General features: G+C 49.8%; 1 protein-coding gene across 1 annotated transcript in view; it reads right to left on the reverse strand.

Annotated features, from left to right (window-relative positions):
• Nucleotides 1–22,222, reverse strand: part of DNAH17 (dynein axonemal heavy chain 17) — a 121,001-nt gene that overhangs the window by 85,466 nt on the left and 13,313 nt on the right. The window contains exons 11-19 of the mRNA XM_058561775.1: nucleotides 21,012–21,277; nucleotides 19,712–19,907; nucleotides 17,202–17,348; nucleotides 11,863–11,971; nucleotides 10,759–10,862; nucleotides 8,542–8,682; nucleotides 6,405–6,548; nucleotides 4,298–4,480; nucleotides 991–1,245 (exon numbers count right to left, since the gene is read on the reverse strand). Coding sequence (XP_058417758.1) covers nucleotides 991–1,245; nucleotides 4,298–4,480; nucleotides 6,405–6,548; nucleotides 8,542–8,682; nucleotides 10,759–10,862; nucleotides 11,863–11,971; nucleotides 17,202–17,348; nucleotides 19,712–19,907; nucleotides 21,012–21,277 — 1,545 coding nt within the window. The remainder of the gene's footprint in view (nucleotides 1–990; nucleotides 1,246–4,297; nucleotides 4,481–6,404; nucleotides 6,549–8,541; nucleotides 8,683–10,758; nucleotides 10,863–11,862; nucleotides 11,972–17,201; nucleotides 17,349–19,711; nucleotides 19,908–21,011; nucleotides 21,278–22,222) is intronic.

Genomic DNA, 22,222 nt, shown 5'->3' on the forward strand with positions numbered 1-22,222 from the left:
CACCCTCAGGTGCCAAAATGTGCCCACCTGTGCATCTCCCCTGGGGGTGGGTCACTTCCACTCACCAGGCATCTCTCTCCCTCACTGCACATCAGGAAGAGGTGGAGGTTTATAAATTAACTACGTTTTCTTATGTTCAGCAAGACATCTGGGCCTCGCTGACCCTGGGGGGACTGTCCCTCCCAGGGCTAGCTAATTTCTAGAGAGAGCAGACAACTCCCCAGGGAGCACACCTTCCCTGTGCAAACAACCAACCCAGAGCCCACACCCCAACCACCCCCTTTATCAGGCTCTCACAGCATCCTACACTCTGGGCCAATATTCCCCTATCCTAGTCATCCCAGGGCCAGGTACCAGACAACTGGAGACAATCCCAACACCCTGCAGTCCTCTGAAATGATTCAAATTCGCCAATCCTCAGCCTGATTGCCCTGCCTCACCCGTTTCTTCCCAAGAAAACCACAACACAGGCTCCTGCCCGTGCTTTCCCTCACTCCCTCTGCCTCCTGACCAACCCCGGTGCTTCCTCCTGTGGCCCTGTGTGGCGTGGCATGACCTTTCCTCTTGGGAACTATGAGTCACAGACTCTTTTCAGTGGCTGTCGTCTCCTGATCTGTTGGTCTTACCAGACCTGATTTATAATTAAATCTACATTTTAAAACCATTCACCTGTTTTATCTTTTTTTTTAACGTTTTGTTTTATTTATTTATTTAAATTTTTTGGTGAGGAAGATGGTCCTTGAGCTAACATCTGTGTCCATCTTCCTCTATTTTTGTATGTGGGACGCCGCCACAGCATGGCTTGATGAGTGGTGTGTAGGTCTGCAACTGGGATCTGAACTGGTGAGCCCTGGGCCACTGAAGCGGAGCGCATGAACTGAACCACTACGCCACTGGGCCGGCCCCGTTCACCTGTTTTAAATCAAGCACAGTGACCCTCTGCAGGGGGATTTGGAGGTGAGGAAGCCAGTGGGCGAGGCTCACACACACCTGTTGCTGGAACTGCTTGAGGGTGGGCGGCGTCTTGGGGAGGGAGGCTTCACCCCGGTCGTCCAAGTCCTCCGGGGTGACCGCACGCCCGTAGATCAGGAAGTTCTTCATGAACTCCCGGGGGTCGTCCATCCAGAGATAGGAGTACCTCTCAAAAGAGTCCTGGTACTCCTCGGCCTCCTTCATGGCGCTGATGACCAGGTTGGACATCTCCTCCCTCATCTCGATGAGGTCCGTCATGTCTTCCAGGTCCGTCTGGAAGGGGCAGGAGGGAAACAAACAGGTGAGTGTTTAGCTGGCGTTCACGACTTAGATTTGATCTCCTCGTCCTGGAGAGTGGCTCACTGTTGGTGGACGTGTTCCTAACCTCTCAAGAGGGGAACTAGGGACGTATGCCGATTTGCACTGTTCTCCCAACGGAAGATGTGCTGAATGGGACTTTTGTCCAGCAGACCCCAGGATGACTTATGCATCGATTCATTCATTCAACAGCTGCTGTGTGCCACTGGGGATGGACAGGGCTCAGGTGGAGGGTACAGTCCAGGTGGGGTCAGATGTTCATCAAAGAATCACAGAAATGAAACATCATGACTCCAGCCCTTGCGCTAAGGTGTTAGGGGGAGAAAGTCGAGGAATGCTCCCTGAGGAAGTGACCATTGGTCTGAGAGCTGATGGACAAAGAGAGCTGTAGGCAAAGAGCAAGAGAAGCAGCAAAGCATGAGCACAGGCCCTGTGCTGGGAGGAAGCAGGGTGTCTGAGGAACTGAAAGAAATTTACCGTGGATGGCTAAAGGAGGGAGCATGAGAGACCCCTCCGGACAGGACCTTTCGAGTCTCAAGTGACAAGAAAATCCAACCCAAATTGGTATAAGCAAAAAGACAATTAATGGCTCATGTAACTGGAGAATCTCAAGATGGGGTTTTTTTTTGCATGTTTTTTATTTTATGTATTTTACGATGCTTTGACACCTTAAAAAATCTTGCTGGCAGGAAAGACTACCCCCCCCCCCCCAGGACTAGTCAGTTCTGGGCGGGAGCACACCTTTCATATGCAAACCAACCAATCCTAGTCTACACCTTCAAGCACCTGCTTTATCTAGGCCTCACACCAAACCAATATTCCTCCTACCCCAATCACCCCAGGGCCAGGTACCTGATAACTGGAGATGACCCCTAAAGCCCAAAGCCCCGTTGACATGATGCAAACTGGCCAGGCCCAAGCCACTTCCTCTGCCCTGTCGCCTTTCCCTCGGAAACCCCAAGAAAGACTCTGGCCTGGGCTTCTTCCTCACTCCTGCTTCTGCCTCCTGACCAAACCTGGCGCTTCCCCCTGTGGCCCTGCGTGGCCTGCTGTGCCTCTTGTTTCTAGGAGAACTGTGAGTAACATCAAGCTTTTCTTTCAATGGCATTGACCTCTCCATGTCTCTCAGTCACCTCCATAAATTAAAATCTCATGGTTACAAATGAGACGGGGGTGCCCACAGACTGGGGTATGGTTTGATCACCACGACCCTAATCCTGCTTTGCTCTGCCCTCCTCTGTGTGCAGCTTTATCAGCAGATGAACCCCCCCGGGGCCCCAGGATGGGCACAGGAACTCCAGACATGCATCCCGTCAGATTCCGGAGCTCATGTCGGCATCTGGCTCTCATTGGCCTGAGTTGGGTCTCATGTCTGTACCTGAGCTGATCACCAGTGGCAAATGCTATTCTGAACTGTGGAACAGCTTGCTGCGTGCACTTGGGCCAGGCACGTCACCTTTTTGTGGCTCAGAAATCCTCGAGCCATTTGCCCTGCCTGACACCATCTGCCTGGAAATCCCCTCCCACCCTTCAAGACTCAGTTCACACGTTAGCTCCTCTAGGAAGCTGCCCTTGACCTTGCGAGGTATTTCTTCTTGTGTCCTCACCTCACCGCGCACACACATGCACGCACACATACCTCCTTAATAGTACAGAGCCTCTTGCCATAAACATTTGTTATTACAAATAATACATGCCCTGGGCTGGCCCTGTGGCTTAGCAGTTAAGTGCGCGCTCCGCTGCTGGCGGCCCGGGTTCAGATCCCGGGCGCGCACCGACACACCGCTTCTCCAGTCATGCTGAGGCCGCGTCCCACATACAGCAACTAGAAGGATGTGCAACTATGACATACAACTATCTACTGGGGCTTTGGGGGAGGGAAAAAAAACAAAAACAAAAACAAATAATACATGCCCATTATCAAAGACTCAAACAACATAGACATGTTTGAAATACAAAGTCCCCTTTGCATCCCCTGTCCTCCTCCATCCTTACTCCTATCCTGTTTCCCAGAAGTAAGCACTCAACAGTTTGGAGTGTATCCACAGAAAGACAGATTTTTGTTTGTTTAAATAAACGAAATCATATTCTAAACATTGTTCCACAACTTGATAAACACTTAATAGCATGTCACAAGCATCTTTCCACCCCTGACTTATTTTTGTTACTCATCCAGATGCCGTTGCATGGATGGGCCAGAATCCATTGAATGACTACAAACAATCCTCTATACATACAATACAATCCTCTATACAAACAATCCTCTGACAAACACACCTCCTCAGACCTCCCTTCGGGGGGAGCTGAGTTTCCTAAGCCTTTTGCAGCCGCAGAAGCAATCTGACTGCGCTTTGCTTAGCAGGTAGGTGTTTAATGCACGTAGAGTGAATGCATGCGGAAGGCGCATTTGTCCAATGCCTGAGTGCTGAGAGAGTCCCAGGGTTTAAACTACAGAAGGGAGTGGAATACCAGGAAATGGGTAAGGACACACCCCTGGTGCCTCACTGAGGGTAGAGGGGCGTTGGAGGAATGAAAGCCAGACTGACTGAGAAGCCACTTCGGGAAGACACGGGATTTCGAGAGTAGAGAGAGAAATCCAGTCTGTAATCCTGGGGAACCTGATAGACTAGAAACCTCTGGGCTCCTCCACATTCAGAACCATCATCTTTTTTTTTTTTTAATAATTTTATTTATTTATTTTTTTCCCCCCAAAGCCCCAGTAGATAGTTGTATGTCATAGCTGCACATCCTTCTAGTTGCTGTATGTGGGACACGGCCTCAGCATGGCCGGAGAAGCGGTGCGTCGGTGCGCGCCCGGGATCTGAACCCGGGCCGCCAGCAGCGGAGCGCACGCACTTAACCGCTAAGCCACGGGGTCGGCCCCACCATCATCATTTAAAATGTAAATAAATAGGCATTGCTGAGTTACGAAGGCAATTCCGAACCAGGAAAGCAATTTGTGCCCACACAGGGAAAGCAGCTGGGGCCATAGGAAGCCCAGACTGACCTTGTAGTTCATTCTGCCCTTGGCCAGTCGGGGGATGAGCTTGGCGGCATTGTAGATGTCAGTGATCAGGCTCTCGATCAGCGCCAGGAAGCCATGGTTTCCACCCATCTCCAGGGATGGATTGAAGACCAGCCCGTCCTCATCCAGCTCCATGTGGACCTCAAACAGCGGCGCCACGCTCTCCTGAAACAGGTCATCACAGGGGTCAATGCCTCGCCCTTGGTTGAACCATTCTCAATGCCCAGATGTTCACTCTGGGCACCATCTAACCTATAGGGCTAACTCCCACTGGCTGGGACCACTTCGGAGAGCATGCTTCCCAGCGGCCCCTTGAGCAAGTGCCATGAAACCAAAGGCAATGCCACTGGGCCAAAAGCAGGCTGGAGCAGTCCAGGGCAGGAGAGAGCAGCGATTCTAAGTGCAGACAAGAGACCGACTACCTCAGTTCAAAGCCTGTATCTACTACTTACTAGCTGTGTGGCCTTGAGTAGGTCACTTGAACTCCCAGTTTCCCCAAATATATAAAATGAGGATAATCATTTTATAGAACAGAGACAATAATTGTCCCCACCTCTTTGGGTTATTGTGAGGACTAAATGACTCAATGACATATAAAGTGTGCAGAGTGGTGGCTGGCTCACTTCTAAGAGCTGGCAGCCACAACCACGGTGCATGGTGGGGTCACAGTCGGCAGGACGGCCTTCGTGGTGCCCCGGAAAGGATGAGCCCTCCCATCCATCAGAGGTTCCCCTTTTCAAAGCACACACACACTGTAACCCTGTCTGTTCCTGGATCCCGCCTTGTGAGGCTGCAAGGCTGAAGGTGCTAGCTCCATCTATAAGGTGAGGGGATGGAGGATAGACTGACGTACCAGCGAATCTCAAAGTATGGGCCAAGGCCCACAGGTGGCCATGAGATCCACTCCACGGCCACTGATCTTCCTATAAACAGAGTCCCACATTGGCCCTGGGGGTGGTTGACTCGAGAGCCCTCGGGTTGCTCTATGACCAAGGGAGGGTGTTGACTAGTGTCTGAGTCAGTTGGTAAGTAGTACAAAAGGTCAATCATCTTGAACTCAGATGACCAGACTTTTCTTAAGCCTCTAGCTCAGAGGTCTGCTCCTGTCACTAGGCCACTTGCAAATATGGGGTCTCCCTGGGACTTTTTGAGAAGGGCATTTTGTTATAAGGGCATCATCACGGTTTTAATTGTGACTTTCCTCACTGTGTTACAATAAATTACAGCTTGAAATTGTAAGTTAAGTATAAGTTAGTTAATTTCATCCCTGACACTTTGCACGGCTGTGGGTTGCTTGGTGAAACTCAACAGTTGGTAGTGATGACTACTTTCATCAACAGAACACAGGGTCTGTGATTGTCTGGTGACAACCAGCCTTTGACACATGTGCTGGGCTCAAGCACAGATTATTCGCCCTCTGTAGCTGGTACAGGGTGTCTCAGCGTGGTCCCCACCATCCTTTCCTGTGGGTGGACTATATGGGCTGGGGGTATTTGATTTTGCCCTAGTGGTTGTATTCCAGATCATTTGGGAACCAGTGTAATGAAAAAGAAATGGGTAGGGAAGGGCTTACCCCCATGGAAAACACTGGAGAACATGCCAGGATGCAATTAACCTGTACGTCTCGTTTGCTGATCTGGTTTACACTTCCACTCGCCCAGCAGTGGGGTAAGTAGGTTAGTGGCTGATGTTGCTGACAGGAGGGCATCACCCCCACTTCCTAATCAACGTGAGTAGTGGCAGTGGTGCCTGCTCTCCCTCATCTGGCAGCAAGGTAGGACAACCTTCTCACATCCACTTAGGTATTCTATAGCCGACTTATGGTGTGGCAGAATTAAAGTGACAAGATGTCCTGAGCACCTGGGACTGAGGAGGGGCCCAGGATGCAGGACTTCCAGTTTTAACACCAGGAAGAGTTGGTCACCCGAGGCAGATTTCAATAAGTCTGTTTATTTGTAACATGATAGCCTGTTCTTTCATCAGGAAACTGCAAACTATAGAGTCCGATGTAGACCTGATCTTATATTTATAATACAAATATGTGGATACACCTACACATGCATACATATATCTGATATTTATAACTCACATCTGTAACCATGTTGTCCATCAGGTAATTTAGAGATTTGCGAATGAACTGGTCAAATTCGTCTAAGACCATGCTGTCAATGTAGTTGACATAATCTTTCCAGGAATGGCTCGTGGTGTCCGCTCTGAACAGCTCTGCGTTTTCCTGCAAACAGAACCACACAGTCGGCTGTCGTTTCACTGGTTCATCTGTTCCTTCTTTGATCAATGCACTCAATGACTCTCTGGCTCCCCTTGTCCCTGTTCACAACCTCCAGACACCTGGCTCTGCTTCTAGCTTCTTGAATGTGCCAGGCTCTTTCCTACGGCAGAGTCTTGCACAGGCTGCTCCCTCCCATTCTCGCCAGGTCTAGCTTCTTCTAATAGTTTAGCTTTCAGCTCAAATGTCACCTCCTCACAGAGGCCCTCCTTGACCACCCCCCATTCATCTCAGGTTTGGTTCCTGTCCCTGCCCCCACCTGTATTCCCTCTAGAAATCTATTATTGGTGCTTATCGTGGCACAGATGACAACTCTGAATTCTTTTATTTATTTTTCTTTGGTCTGTACCTCCCCTTGATACCAAGCTTCATGAGGACAGGGATTGACTGTCCTTTCCACCAGTGTACCTCCAGCACTCAGCAGTATGCCTGGGACAGAGCAGGAACTGGTAGATGGATGAATGGATGGATGGGTAGATGAGTGGGTGGGTGGATGGGTGGGTAGATGTGTAGGTGGGTGGGTGGGAGGGTGGAAGAGTAGATGGATGGGTGGATGGGTGGATGAATGGGTAGATAGATGAATCTGTAAGACAGTGAGTGCTACAGGGGGACACAAAGATGAATATGACCCAGTCTGTACCCTCAGGGAGGTATATTCTAACAGGGGAGAGAAGACACAGGCTTAAATAACTTCAGCGCAAGGTAGAAAGAAATGGTTCAAATGTCTATCATGGAAATAGAGGACTCTGGCAAATGCATGTGACCTCAAAGCCTTGTCTCATTGGCTCGCTGGCCTCTGCCCACCCAGGGTCCTGCCCCACTGCCCTGCCTCCTCTCCCACCCTCTCCCTGTGCTCTGCGCTGTGATCCCTTGCCTAACCCCAAGTCAAATAGGTCTCGCCTGTGCTCTGTTTCCAACACATCTGAGAGTGTTAACGAGTTAATTGGTTAACTCTTCCAAATAACATTTTTGCAGTTTAACATCTCAGTTTAGTGGGACCTTCTGGCACCATGGCAAAGGAGGAATGAAGATATGGAAACAAGGCTGAATATTTTTTGGTCCAGTCAAGTCACTCCATTGGGGTAATGACTTTCCAAGCAACGACTTGACCATGAGAACAGCCAATGACAGACCCTCCTCCCAATGGAGGCTGCTGGTCTGTCTGGGTGTGGTGAACCATCATTTAAGTCCATACCAATGATTTGTACCATGCACTGGGAAACCCAAAAAAACTGCCCTGAAAACATCTTGAGCTCCAGAGAGAGTTTTCTCTTTTTTAGGCCAGTGCAGAGCTCCACCTTGCACACTCGCCTCAGATACCAGCTAAACCGCAAGCTGGATAAAACGCCTGCCAGGTGAGGAAGACACGAGAACCCCACACGGTCAGGGATCCAGGCGGAGCTTCCAGAAGGCCAGGCTACCATTTTGCATTCGCCCTCTGAACGTGCCCACAGGGACACAGGCCCGTGGACTGTTGTGACTATTGGCAAAAAGGAATATCCTACCCTCTAGGCAGCACAGCAGGTGTGTGTTCTCACATTATCCCAATTTAAACGTGTTGGCACCAATACACCATGCACACACTCGATGCTCCTCACTCTTCACATGGGTGAACCATGGGGAAACCATGAAGGACACTCAATTACACACACAGTGCTTGCCCTCAAGCAGCTTATCCCAGGGAAACAAGAGCTGTTGACATTGTACAAAGATGTCACTTGTCTACACCAACTTTGTGTGGGGCAGGGGGTGCTGATCCCCCTAGAACAGAGGAAGGCAGACACATGACAAGGGGAATCAGGCTTCAAAGGGGATGTTTGGGATGGTCTGCTATTGTGAAACGACTCTTGGATTAAAGATCGTAGACATCTATGACCACTGAAGCCATTTTTATGAAAAGCAAGAGGGCTCTCGAAGGCCCTCCCGCACGCTTCCTTACTGCAACCATGGCCTGGATCTTCAGGCCAGCATCCTTGACTGCGGTGTAGCGTTTGTTGAGATTGACCATCCTTCCATCCAAGTCCAACAGAGCATCTTTCTTGTTGTCCTTTCTTTCAAACATTGGGTTGGCAGACCAATCCTGAAAGGAAAACATGAGAGAAAAGCCTTTGGAGAAAACACTTCTGGTCTTGCTCCTTCACTGCATGCTCTTTGGTGTGAACATCGTCGTCCCTTGCTGACCTAGGAGAGACCTAGGGGCCACTGAGGACCAGAAAGCCTTAGATGATTTAACTCAAAACCATTCAGGGCCTTGGGGGACCGCAGAGAGACCTCTGGAATGTTTCACCCAGTCAGGCCCAAAAGGAGTCACTCTTGGGGAACGAGCATCTGATTCTCTTGTCGGGGTACCAAAGGAGCTGAGGGTGAGGGAACCCATAAAAGAAGAGGTAAGAGACACGGCGGCCAGATCTGGAGATGAATGTGGAAATGGTCCGAGTTCCAGAGAACAGAAAGAGACACGTGAGAGAATGGATGACTAAAGAAGGTGCCAACGAGCTGAAGAAATGCTGCCATTTTCAGATGGAAACAGTTAATGAAGTCCAGGGAACATTAACAAAAGGAGATGCATGTCTGGATACACCCTAGTGACATTTCTGAACCCTGAAGATAATGAAAAAATCTACACGGCTCTAGACAGAGAGAACAGGGACTTAAAAAAGGAAAGTCATACTATCGTCCACCTTCTCAACATTGAAGCTACAAACCAGGGATGGCGGTGGGCTGAATTGTGTCCCCTCAAATTTATATGTTGAAGTCCTAATGCCCTAGTACCTCAGGATGTGCCCATATTTGGACAGAGCGTATTTAAAGAGGTTATTCAGTTAAAATAAAGTCACTAGGGTGGGCCTTAATCCAATATTACTGGTGTCCTTATGAGAAGAGGTGATCAGGACACAGACAGACACAGAGAAAAGACCCCGTGAGGACACAGGGAGGAGATGCCACCTACAAGCCAAGGAGAGAGGCCTCGGGAGAAAGCAACCCTGCCTGCACCTTGATCTCTGACTTCCAGCCTCCAGAATTGTGAGAAAATAAATTTCTGTTGTTTAAGCTGCCCTGTCTCTGGTACTTTGTTAGGGCAGCCCAGGCAGACTAATACAGGGATGTTTCTAGACTGTTGAAAGAAAAGGGCCATATCAAAAAATCCTTATCTGGACAAGACAGCCATAGGTGAGATCAAATGAAAGATATTTTTGGACAAGCAAGGACTCGGAAAGTTTGTCATCAACCCACCCTTTCTGAGGAAATTGCTTGAGGAAATATTCCATTCAAATGAAAATTGAATCAGAAAAAAAATAGTGGTAAGCAATGATTTTTATCTATAATGTAGTGAGTAAATTTAAGTGGGTGGTGATGAAATGAATGTAAACTATAAAGTAGAAAAGTTTCTCACTGTGATAAGCCAAAGGAGTCTTGAAATAGAAGAGATGTGTTCTAAGGAAAAAAACTACTGCTGGTCTGGATCAGAAATTCTAAATGATTTCAACTCACGAGTTTGTGGGGGAGGAGAGGAAGGTGATGGAAATCAGCGTGATCTGAAGTCCCATCTTAGTGCGGGCATGCAGTGGGATGGTAGAGCAGAGTGGGGCTGCTGGGGCATCTTGATTATTTGATTTTGATATGAAAAATATAGCATAAACATGGTTGTTTTAAAAATAAAAGAGTTACATAGACATTAGAATTAATGGGAGTGGGGACTTGAAAAACTTCCTTTTGGATATATTGCTGCAGATGTCTGCAACTTAGGGCGTTGACGACAGGCCACGGCGGAGGCTGGTGAAGGACTCCCCCAGTTCTCTGGATTGGGCTGAGTGCAAGAACTGCGCTGCTTCTGTAATGAGCAAGGAGCTTGCTGCAGGCAGGCTGAGTCTTAGCGCATCTCTCCCCACCTTGTTCCCGGCACCGGCCTGGCGTAGAGGGGTCCTGCCCGCATGCTTGCTGAGCTCAACAGAATGGAACAGAACTGAACTCCACAGAGGGATTGTTTTCTGCCTTGGGACCGCCCCCCAACATCGTTGTGTGGTCCAGGGCCTCAAACAGCAGGTTCCCGCTGCCTTTGGCACTTTCCACGAGCATCTCTGTGGAGCACGTTTTCCCCAGGACCCCCTCCTGGGCCTCCATTTAAGCCCCACTCTGTGCTTTGCAGCTTACTCACCTTCATGGCCTGGGAAATTCCATCTATATTTTGCTTTGCTTTTTGTATCCTGTTCTGCAAGTTACGTAGAATTTCTCGCATCTCTTGAATATATTCAAACACACCTAAAATATAAGCGTAAAGGAATCTTACAAAATGAACATTTTAGCAAGATGAAAACTTCTCTTGGGCTGGCTTAACGCTCATTATTCCGAGACAGCACTTGGAAAAATACGTCTACCCTTCTGGAATATGAAGCAGAAAAAATCATTGTGAGTTCCCGGAAATGAAATGCTGAGAATAATGCATATTGCGCCTCTTTGGAAGCGGGAGTTCCTTATCCCCAAATAGGTGGATTATTAATTCCACCTGGGAACTCCAGACACCTGATGTTAAAGGACCCCCACCCCTGTGCACCCCGGCTCCCCCAACCATGAACAGAACGCCGGAGAGACTTGAGCTTCTCAGAGGCCTGGATTGAAGCAGCTAGAAAAGAGATGCGTTCTTGGGCAGAAGTGAGAGAAAAGTAGCATAGGGCTTCTTTGCACAGAAAAGTCCAGGTGGATCTCGTTTCAGGTGAGTGGACAGTCCCACCTTCTAGGTGAGATAGTGGAGGCAGGATAGGGCAGAGGAGGGCTGAAAGGATGGCAAAAGACAAGTTGGAAGGCCTGGATGGAGGCGGAGCAAAGGCGGTGGTGTCCAACCAGACACTGCTGGGTCTTCTGCCTGATCCAATGGTGGGATGAAGGGAGGAAGGGGACTCATGGGTACACTTCTTTCCACTTCTCCGACACCTGCCCTGAGCCAGCTGCAGCGTGCCGGCGTGGGAAACCACCACAAAGCCCTGGTCTCCAGCAAGTCAAGTTTGGAAACTTGGAACCCTTGGTGGTTCTCAAGGAGTCTTTGCTGATTCCATCTGTAAGTGACACAAATAGGCTCTTTCGGGACTTGGTGAGCAGGTGGAAATATCCTTCAGCTTTAAACATAAACCTGTTGGAGTCAAAGTGGACCCATGGAGCAAGAAGGCAGAAGCGGCCACTTGGGTGTGTTTTAGGACAGATGCTGGACAGGTCAGACCCTCCGCCCCCAGTTTAACCCAAGGTGAAATGAACGTGGCCTTGGTACCTTCGCCATTCCAGAACAATGTCGTTTCAGCGCCCAATAACTTGACATCGATTGCTTCCAATTCTGACTTCACTAGTGGAAATTCTACATCCATCACAGTGGTCTTTATCTGCAAAACGAAGGCTAGTTTCAGGGCCTTTGTTCCAAATCCAGCAGGACTGAAAATTGTCTTATGGTGAGGAGTTTTATTACTCAATACCAACCAAACCAATTACAATTAGTGTTATTTGATTGGGAATTATATGTAAATCAAATATCAGGAGATTTCAACTTTCATAATTATTTTTATCACCCAGGATTTATGTCTATACTTAACCCTAATTACCCACGTTATGGGACTGAAAGCGAAGGAAGTACGATAATGCAAAAACAGTGAGAGTATAATCTAAAACTTTTTAAATTTTGGCTTAAAATCACAAACAGAAAATCAGAGAAACACACATGGGTAACTGGGGCATTTCTGGGCTCTGAATCTCTCCTTGATCATAAATCTAAAGCTCACGGAGGTCCAGGATCTGCAGAGAAACTGTCCCAGTTGTTAACGGCTCAGAGTCAACAACACTAGAGGTTCCATATTGCCTTGACACAGTTCTACTCTGCTTTAAGAAGCTAACGTAACGCTTGAAAACCTCAGTTCACAAAACAGAAAAAAAGGAGAAGGAGAGTGTATCTAGTTTTTATAAATTATAAATAATTCCTTTAAATAACAAGCACCATTTGTGCTTTGGAATATCATTCTATCTAGCAATATTTTGATTTTTATATAACTTTTCAAGGACACTTCTACTCTATAAAGAAAGGGATGTACATAGAATTAAAATTGCACATTAGATGCTATTTGCCTTTCAGAATAATTCTTTACATACATTTAGTACTTTAAATGGTGCCCCCACCGGCACCCCCACCAATGCCTTCAAGTGATTTCAGATGATTAACTCTCAGAAAAGTGGGTAAGGGCAGAGAAATCAAGCTAAAAAGCTATTACTAGTGGAAACCAGACAGAAGTAAAGATAGCACCTCCAGAATTACAAAGCGAGTCAATGTGAAATACGATTCCACTTATCAGGGTTTGGTTACGAAACAATTACTCGGGGCAGCGGTCCCTGCTCAATCGCAGAGCCCCTGCTCTGAGACTATATCCCAAGTGAGATAATCTCATAACGCGCCTCTTTTGGATGTCTGTAACCAAACCCCTGTGAACAGAGTTCAGAGGGGAGCCCCTTACACTGAATTTAACCTGCTGGAAAAGTTGCCGGGTTTCTAGTAACTGACCCTGGGCAAAGACAGCAGGGCTGCTGCGTGATCAGAACCCAGGGCCAGCCCAGCCGGGGCTGCTGTGGAGGGGGCGCTCCTGTGCAGTGAAGGCTGGGCTGCGGGTCTTGCCCACAACTCAAATGGTTACTTGGAGACTCAGGACGGCAATTTATCAACGATTTTTCACTGTAATAGCCCAGAAAAGTAGCTAAATATTATTGGGCCGTTGTAATGGCCAGTGTAAACAAAGCTCATGGTGATAAGGTCCATCTAACACACCCTGTTTATTATTTTTCAACAGCCTATGTTATAAATCCGCACATTTAGGGCATTTTTCCCAGCAGTGTGATCTGAGAGAAAAAAACACTCAAGAGGTCCCTCAGAGAGCCCAGCAGACTCCTTAAACCTCCACGCCCATTCTTGTCTCATTCGAATATCAGTGAATATTAGTGGTCTGGAGGCTCACGGTGTCTCTCTGCAACAGAAACCATGCTAAGACTAAGAAGGGCGTCTGGGCCGGCCCCGTGGCTTAGCGGTTAAGTGCACGCGCTCCACTACTGGCGGCCCGGGTTCGGATCCCGGGCGCGCACCGACGCACCGCTTCTCCCGCCATGCTGAGGCCGCGTCCCACATATAGTAACTAGAAGGATGTGCAGCTATGACATACAACTATCTACTGGGGCTTTGGGGGGAAAAAGGAGGAGGATTGGCAATAGATGTTAGCTTAGAGCCGGTCTTCCTCAGCAAAAAGAGGAGGATTGGCATGGATGTTAGCTCAGGGTTGATCTTCCTCACAAGAAAAAAAAAAAAAAAGAATAAGAAGGGCATCTAAGGGGCTCGGGAGCATCTCCAAAGACGGGAAAGAGCATCCATGACAAGTCACTGCAGGTGCTTGGCTCCGGGCTGACTTCCCTACCCCCACTCCGCCCGGCATTTTTATCAGCAGAAGGAGATCACTCGCAGTGGAAGCCAACGCGCTTCACAGGTTGGACAGCCTGTCCTTGGTTGGGTTTTGTTTGGACATACAGAAATGGAAGATCAATTTTTTGTTTTTTTCTAAATAACATTTGCTGAGTTTTTTTTCTGATTGCATCGTTGTAGAAAATCTTTTGCACTGAGAGTAACCCATGAACACTTTTCCACATTGCTATTTCCCTAAACTTTCATTTTCTCTAAGCACCATGGCTGGGAGGTGTCCAGGGAACGCATGGACACGCGTCCTCCGAGGCTGAAGAGAGCTGTTTCTGGAGAAAGTGAATTCAAGGAAGTGCACTTAAAGCAGAGACTCTGTTTCATGGTCCGTAGCACAAATGAGTCAATTAAGATTTTATCTTGAAAGTGAAATTAATGAGAATAACTCAGTATTATTGAACACGTTTTAGGTTGCATTACCCCCTAATGCCCTAATTCTTGGAATGGAGTAAGGAATGGATCCGTGGTTGATTTGTTGGTGGGTGTGGGGGAGAGGGAGTGATATTTTTGATAAATCCACGAGATGGCATGACCGACCTGGTGAGCTTCACTTCGCCTTCAGCTTTCCCAGCCTGTTCACGAAGCAGGTCACTTCTACCAAGAGCAGGGGCTTCCTCAGTCTTCCCAGGCTCGCGCCTAGTCTTTCAGTATTCCCACCCTTCTCTTGTTTGGCATCTGAGGTGAGCATCGAATTCTTGGGCTTGTTCAAATACATGGCGTTATCTGGCCACCATCCCCTACACGAGACGTCTTGTAGGCAGGTCCTGGATGACAGAAACACCCTTTGGATTCACAACATTACTGATGCCATTGCTTTCTCTCGTAGGAGGAAGGTACATGGCACAGCTATGGTCCAGTTAATACCAACTCAGATAGAACCCAGCAAGGGGCTGGGGAAGGGCCAGACATGAAGTGGTCCTGGATGGCCTGGGCGTCCCCTCCAAGGCCTCTGCAAGACAGGCCAGGGAAAAACAGAGGCCTGGCCCACGTGACTCTAGGAAAGGGGCCCTCACATCAGGAATCTGGAAGTGGGTAAGCATCTCATGGACAGATTGAGACACAAAACACAGAAACAAAAATACTCCAGGTCCCAGGCAGCTGTTCCAGTTGGGGGCGGGTTGGCTGCAAGAAACACGACCCACTGGAGCGAGCTCAAGTCACGTGAGGGTGTGCTGCAAGCGAGCTCCCAGAAGGGAACCCCACACTGCTTGGAATCTTTTTGTTCCTGGAAGTTCAAGTACTTGACTTCTCTTAGAACTGCCACCAACTAAGGCAAATGAAGACGACAGAAAGGGTCAGGGGTGACCTCAATGGTACAGCACCTAGCGACACAAGTGAGGCAGGGATGTATCAGAGGACCCACAGGGACTGGCCCTGCAAAGTCCACATCCAGGCTCCTCCTCTGTCTCTCGGGGCCTTTCTGGCCACCTTCTCTCTTCCTTCTGCAGCCTGTGCTTCTGCTCACTCTCAGTTTCTCTGCTCCCCCGTGATCCAGTGTCAATGGGGCTGGGACCCAATTCCAAATTCCCAGCATGCTGAGGAGAGGGGATCTTGGCCCCTTTTTGGATTAGGTGTCTGCAGTAGGCTCAATGATGGCTCCCCAAAGATGTCCATGTCCTCATCTCTGGGACCTGTGAATACATCACCTTACACAGCAAAAGAGAACTTGCAGATGTGATTCATTTAAGGACCTTGTCACCGGGAGATTGCACTGGATTATCCGGGCGGGCCCAATGCAGTCACAAGATCCTTATAAGAGGGAGGCAAGAAGGTCAAAAGAGAAGAAAGCAGGGCCAACCCTGGTTGCCTAGTGGTTAAGTTTGGTGCACTCTGCTTTGGCAGCCCGGGTTTAGTTCCCAGGCGCGGACATACACCACTCACCTGTCAGCGGCCATGCTGTGACAGCGGTTCACATGCAAAAAGAAAAGAGGAAGCGGATTATAGCTCAAGGTGAATCTTCCTCAGCAAAAAAAAAAAAAAAGAGAGAGAGAGAAGAAAGCAACGTGAGGACAAAGCAGAAGTGGGAGTCATGTCATCTGAAGATGGAGTGAAGAAGGAGCCTCGAGCCAAGGCATGCAGGCGGCCTTTAGAAGGTGGAAAAGGCAAAGAAACAGATTCTCCCTGGAGCCTCCAGGAGGAAGCAGCCCTGCTGACACCTCACTTTTAGTAGAAGGAAACAGATTTTGGACTTCTAACCTCCAGAACCAGAAGACAATAAATTAGTGCTGTGTTAAGCCCCTCAGTTTGTGGTAATTTGTTACAGCAGCCACAGGAAACTCATGCCATGTCCTCATCTGGCCTAATCTATGGCCGGGCGTGGGGGTGACGGTTGTGTGGCACAAATGGCAGCCTTTTCTGGGATCTGTGGGAAGGGTCTGTAAGAAAGGGGGTGCCTAGCACAAGGGTAGGCATACTGACTGCCCGCTGTGCCCCGAGCCCACACTTTCCAAGTCCCTTCTGGTCACTGACTCAGCTCCCAGGGGTTCCTGTGCAGGAAGGAGGTGCTTGGAACAGACAGCCCTGTTGTCCCCCAAGGCTAATCAGTGACTGGAAACTCTTAGCGGTGATCAGCCTCTTTGTGATGACTTGTGTCAGGCCCCAGAGCCGAGCAATGTCAGGAGTCGAGACTGAAGAGGAATTCTTGAGCCATAGAATGAGGGGTGGGCTAGCCCCCTCCCCAGGCACATCTCTTCCCCTATCTTGAGGGTAGTCCCTCACGCTTGGCCTGTTCTCCACTTGCCGCTGGGAAATTCACAATCCTCCTCGATTCCAGGAAACGCCCCCATACACTTTCACGGGTGTAATGGAAGTAGTCTTGAGTGGCTTTGACATTACCCAAAGCAAAATATATTTAGGAAAGTAAAGCATCTGTAAACAGTCATGTAACAGAAGCCAAAGTCCAACGGAAGTAAGGTTTCCATCATCAGTTGTTTTGAGTTGTCAACAGCTTTGCGGCCGCTGCTGGGTGAATAATGGAGAGTGGCTCTAATCCACATTTGAATATGAGAATGTACTCAGTTATTTTACTGCACTTGGAGATGTAATACCTGTGTTTGTTCTAAACAAAACCCGAAACTCGGCAAACAGAACAAAACAAAACTCCACCAGCTCACCTCATTATACCAGCCAACGATGAGTTCCAAGTTGCCCACAAACTTCCGGAAGGTTTCATGCTGTGAGAACAGATTCTCTGCACTGCTTGGGATCTCTTTTTGTTCCTGGAAGTTCAAGTACTTGACTTCTCTCAGAACTGCCACCAACTAAGGCAAATGAAGACGACAGAAAGGGTCAGGGGTGACCTCAATGGTACAGCACCTAGCGACACAAGTGAGGGTCTGTCCCTGGGACGCTTCTGCAGCCTAGGGGATTTCAAAGTTGGGAGGAGGCGTGTTCAGGGGGGTGTTGCTGGCAGGGTCATCCTCGCCCTATTTATTGGTCCTGAACCAGAAAGTGCTGGCAGTGCCAGCACGAGTGGACAACATTATCATAACTTCCCAGGTTGCTTGGAGAAAGGCTTCAGGGCTTCACCTGGGTCCTCCACAGGACCCAACCTTCCCTCTTCCCTCTCCTCCCACCTGGTTATGGCCCAGGGGAGCAAAACAGGGCATCCTTTCAACAGAGCTTCTGCCCTGTTGCTTGCCCAAAGCTGTTCTCATCGAGGTCCCGGTAACCTTCATATTGCTGAATCCATTGGTCACTTCACAGGCCTCATCTCGCTTGACCGCTTAGCTGCTGGTCACTCCCTCTCCTGGGCGCACGGTCTCCCCCCTTGGTGCCCAGGACACCAGACTTTCCTGGTCACTGCTATCAGTCTCTTTTGATGCTTTCGAGACTTGCATGTTGGAGAGCCACAGAGCTTGGTCCCTCTCAATCTACTCTCACCTTGGAGACCTCACCCGAAGTCATGGCTTTAAGAACCATCTGTGTGTGGATGACTCCCATGTTTAGGTCCCCAACCCAGACCTCTCTGCTGATCCCCAGACTCATCTATCCACCTGCCTACTCAGCTTCTCCATCCAGATGTCTCATGACGTCTCAAACTCGATGTGACTGGCGCGCTGTCGATCTTGCGCCCCAGCTGCTCCACCTGCCGTCTCCAGCCGCCACCTCAGCTGCTGGCAATTCCCCCCTCTGGCCGCCCAGCCCCAAAATGCTCGGGCTGACTCTGCTCTTCCTCAAAGACTGGATTTCCAACCCATCCGGATCAATTGGCTCATTGGCTCTGTGATCAAAGTCAAATCGCTCTTCACACGTTCACTGCTGCCGCTCTGGTCCCGGCCACTACCCTCTCATCTCTCTCGCCCGGATTCCAGCAAAAGGCTCCTAACTGGTCTCCCTACTGCAAGCCTTGCCCTTTCCTCAACCTATTCAGCCCACAGCATCTCGAAGGATCCTTGAAAAATATAAGTCAGATCAGAGCCCTCCTCTGCTCGAAAGCCAGCAATGACTGCCATCTCACCCACAACAAAAACCCAAGAGCCCTCAGTGGCCTGTGAGGCTCCCGTGCTCTGTCCTCCGCCCTCCTCCATCCTCTCCTCCAGCTCCTCTCCCACCCACCTCCCCTTTGCTCACTCCACTGCCCCACTGGCCTCCTTGCTGCTCCTAGAACACCAGGCACACTCACACCTCCAGCCCTCGCTTTAGCTCTTTGCTCTCCTGAAGGCTTTCCCACAGGTCTCTGCTTGGCCAACTCCCTTACTCCTGCAAGTCTGCTCACATCCCAAACCGAAACCCGCCCCATTTCCTCCAGCTCTACTGACCCCCTTAACCTGCCCTTCCGGTTCTTTGAGGTACCCATCATCACCTTCTCAGTATTATAGACTTCACCTCTTTTGTTGTGCTAATTTATCACCCCACCTTCTCCTTGCTCTCCCACCCAGCTCTCCCCTCTCCCTCATCCCCACCCCCCACCCCTCCTCCCCCGGGAGCTGAGCTCCAGGAGGACAGGGACCTTTGTCCACCTGGCTCACTGATGTATCCCAGCACATACACACACGGGGTGCTCAGCAAATATTTGTTGAATGAAAGAAAGAATGAATTTTAGTGAAAGAGAAGGTTTCAGAGGAAGTCACACCTGGGTGTCCTGCCTTCCTGGTATCACCCCCGTTCAGAGCGAGGCACAGGCGTCCTTGCCGGGCCAGTGCCGGTAGGCATCAGGCAGCTCCTGCTTCTCTCCTCGGTCCCCAGCTAAACTCCCCAGGCACAGCCCACAGTGTGACTTCTCTCCAGCTTGCTCAACTTGACCAGAGGGCCTGTTTGTTCAGATCCCGCAGAGACCTTTTTTTTCCCTTTTTTTTAATAAATTCTCAAATTGATGTTTCCTCTTGAGACTCCATGAAAGGCAGCCAAGCTTTAAAGTCACGTACTCATTGAAGCCATTTTCAAAGTATTTTGTCTCATAGCTTAAATATATCCTGGACATACTTTTAAAAGTACTTAAATAATAAAGCTTTAGATACACATGACACAAACATCGATCCCCACAAGAACACGCTGCTGGCAGAAGGGGATTTGCCTCAGCGGCTTTGGGCTTCTCCCACCCCCACCTGCAGTGGGACTCGGGGTCCCAGGTGTGGCCTTTGACTCGGCCGCCTTCCGGACACAGTAGCGAGACGGCACCCACCGCTTTGCTGAAGTTGACCTGGATGAGGTTTGTGACGGGGTCCCGCTGTATCAGGGGCTGCCCCAGGTTGAAGTGGCAGTCCTGGTCCACTCCTGCCACCCACTGCTGGTAGATCTTCTCACGGTAGCGCCTCAGCAGCTCCATCATCTCGTCATATTTCTGGTAGATCAGCTTGGCCTCCACGCTGGACATGACCCTGGAATCAGAGGTAGATGGAGTGGCAAGGCGCCAGGCCTCATGTTCTCATCTTCTTCGGGGCCTCTTTAGTGCCCCCAGTGTGGCGGCCAGATCTCGGGGTGCTGACCCAGACAGTCAGCTTTCTGTCTCTTCCAGGCTGAGAGACTGAGCACACAGACAGACAAGGGCCCTCAATCTGCAGCAGCCAGTCCAGGAAGTCAAACAAGAACCCCTGTAGCAGGCCGGCCCCGCGGCTTAGCGGTTAAGTGCGTGCGCTCCGCTACTGGCAGACCTGGTTCGGATCCCGGGCGCGCACCGACGCACCGCTTCTCCCGCCATGCTGAGGCCGTGTCCCACATACAGCAACTAGAAGGATGTGCAGCTATGACATACGCTATCTACTGGGGCTTTGGGGGGAAAAAAAGGAGGAGGATTGGCAATAGATGTTAACTCAGAGCCGGTCTTCCTCAGCAAAAAGAGGAGGATGAGCATGGATGTTAGCTCAGGGCTGATCTTCCTCACACACACACAAAAAAGGAACCCCTGTAGCAACTGGTCCCACAGGGCCAGGACTTGGTTAATAACTGCCTGCTTCCCTCATTTTTGCCCTCCCTTCCAACTTAGGACTACCCAGAGATAGCCAAATACACCCCCTCTAAGCAATCACATAGGACGTCCCTCTTCTAGTCCCCGTACCAACAACTTCCAGTCCTGCGGGGCAGACCCGACGCTCCCCTCCTCTCCTCCATAAGCTCTCTCACTCCACTGCCTGCTTTTGAGTCTCTGCCAAATGCAGGTGAGGTGGCTGACTCCCTGCTACAGCAAACTTGGAGTAAACAGCCCGTGCTTGTTCTCATGTGAGTGGTCGTGGTTAAACAATTGCCATCGGGCTGACCATCAACGGGGGGCAAGCCAGATTCTTCCTGACCACACTTGCGGAGAAGGCGCCCGGAGGAGGAAAGGGGGCACGTGAATGGGGAGTCCTCCGGGATTGGGCTTTGGGAGGTAAAGTCTTGGCCAATATGAAGCATGAGATTGCCTTGGGAGTTGGGATAGACCCTCTCCCTCTCCCACAGCCATGGAGCAGCACTGCCCACCCGGTGCCCCTGGTGCTGTGACTCACGGGTGCTCTATGTGCCTTAGGTCCTTCATGGGCGCCTCCAGCCTCTCCTGCAGCTCCAGGCTCCATTTGAGCTGCCCGGCCACCGGGGGCATGTTTTTGTGGATCGGGGGGATATTCCCGCCTGCGGAGGCTGCAATCTGGGCATCATACAAGATCTTGGTGTTGTCCAGCTCGGCATCAAACAGCTCCAGCATGACCGAGTACCTGGGCACCACCTCAGCAAGAATCAGAGGCCGCTCCAAGAGGCCCCCACACATGTGCAGGAGCTGGGGAGAAACGAGAGATGCGCCTTCGCTGGGGTCCCCACTGTCTGCACCATGCATTACCCCAGCCCCATGGCTGTTGATGCAATACATGCAACCAAGTTTCAGGAGCAAGAAAACATGCACCCTGTCAAGACAAAGATCCATTCGAACCTTTCTCTGTGTAACAACTTGTTCAGTGAAGCCCTCTGTGATCTTCATGTTCACATGTGCTGAGTCCAAAACACTTGACTTATAAACCAACAACACAAGTTAGGTCCAAGGTCTGGAAAAATTTATTCTAGGCCCAGGAGAAATCAGAATTTGTACAAGGAAGATTTGAACAATTAAAAAATATAATTAAATAAATTTTAAAATAGCCAGGGCTTCCTCTGATAACCGGATGGAGACATGTCTTAATCACAAGAATTATTCCTCCAAGGACAGGCAATGATGCTCAATGATATGCCCAGGTAAGAAGAACCACCACCAGGAGGTTTGTTTTTCTCTGAAGAAAGCTATGGGGAAAGGGAACTATAGGGAAGGGAGCCAGAGAGGAGGAGGACCATCTTACACTACATGGGGTCCCCAAATTACTCAACTCGCCAAGTGCTGGGTGGGAGCCAGAAATCCTCATGGGTTTCCTTGGGCTGCCGTGGCAAAACAGCATAGAGAGAGTGACTGAAACAACAGAAATGTATTCTCTCACAGTGCTGGGAGCCAGAAATCTGAGATTAAGGTGTCGGCAGGGCTGTGCTCCCTCTGAAGGCCTGGGGAGAATCTGTCCCAGGCCTCTCTCCTAGCTTCCCGGCATCCCTTGACTTGTAGACCCATCACTCCACTCTCTGCCTCCCTTGTCATATGGCCTTCTCCCCTGTGTGTGTTTGTCTCTGTGTCTCTTCTCCTCTTCTTATAAGGACACCAGTCATACTGGATTAGGGAGCCCCCCTGCCGCAGTAGGACCTCATC

This window comes from Diceros bicornis, chromosome 18 (assembly GCF_020826845.1).
Source record: "Diceros bicornis minor isolate mBicDic1 chromosome 18, mDicBic1.mat.cur, whole genome shotgun sequence".
NCBI lineage: Eukaryota > Metazoa > Chordata > Mammalia > Perissodactyla > Rhinocerotidae > Diceros > Diceros bicornis.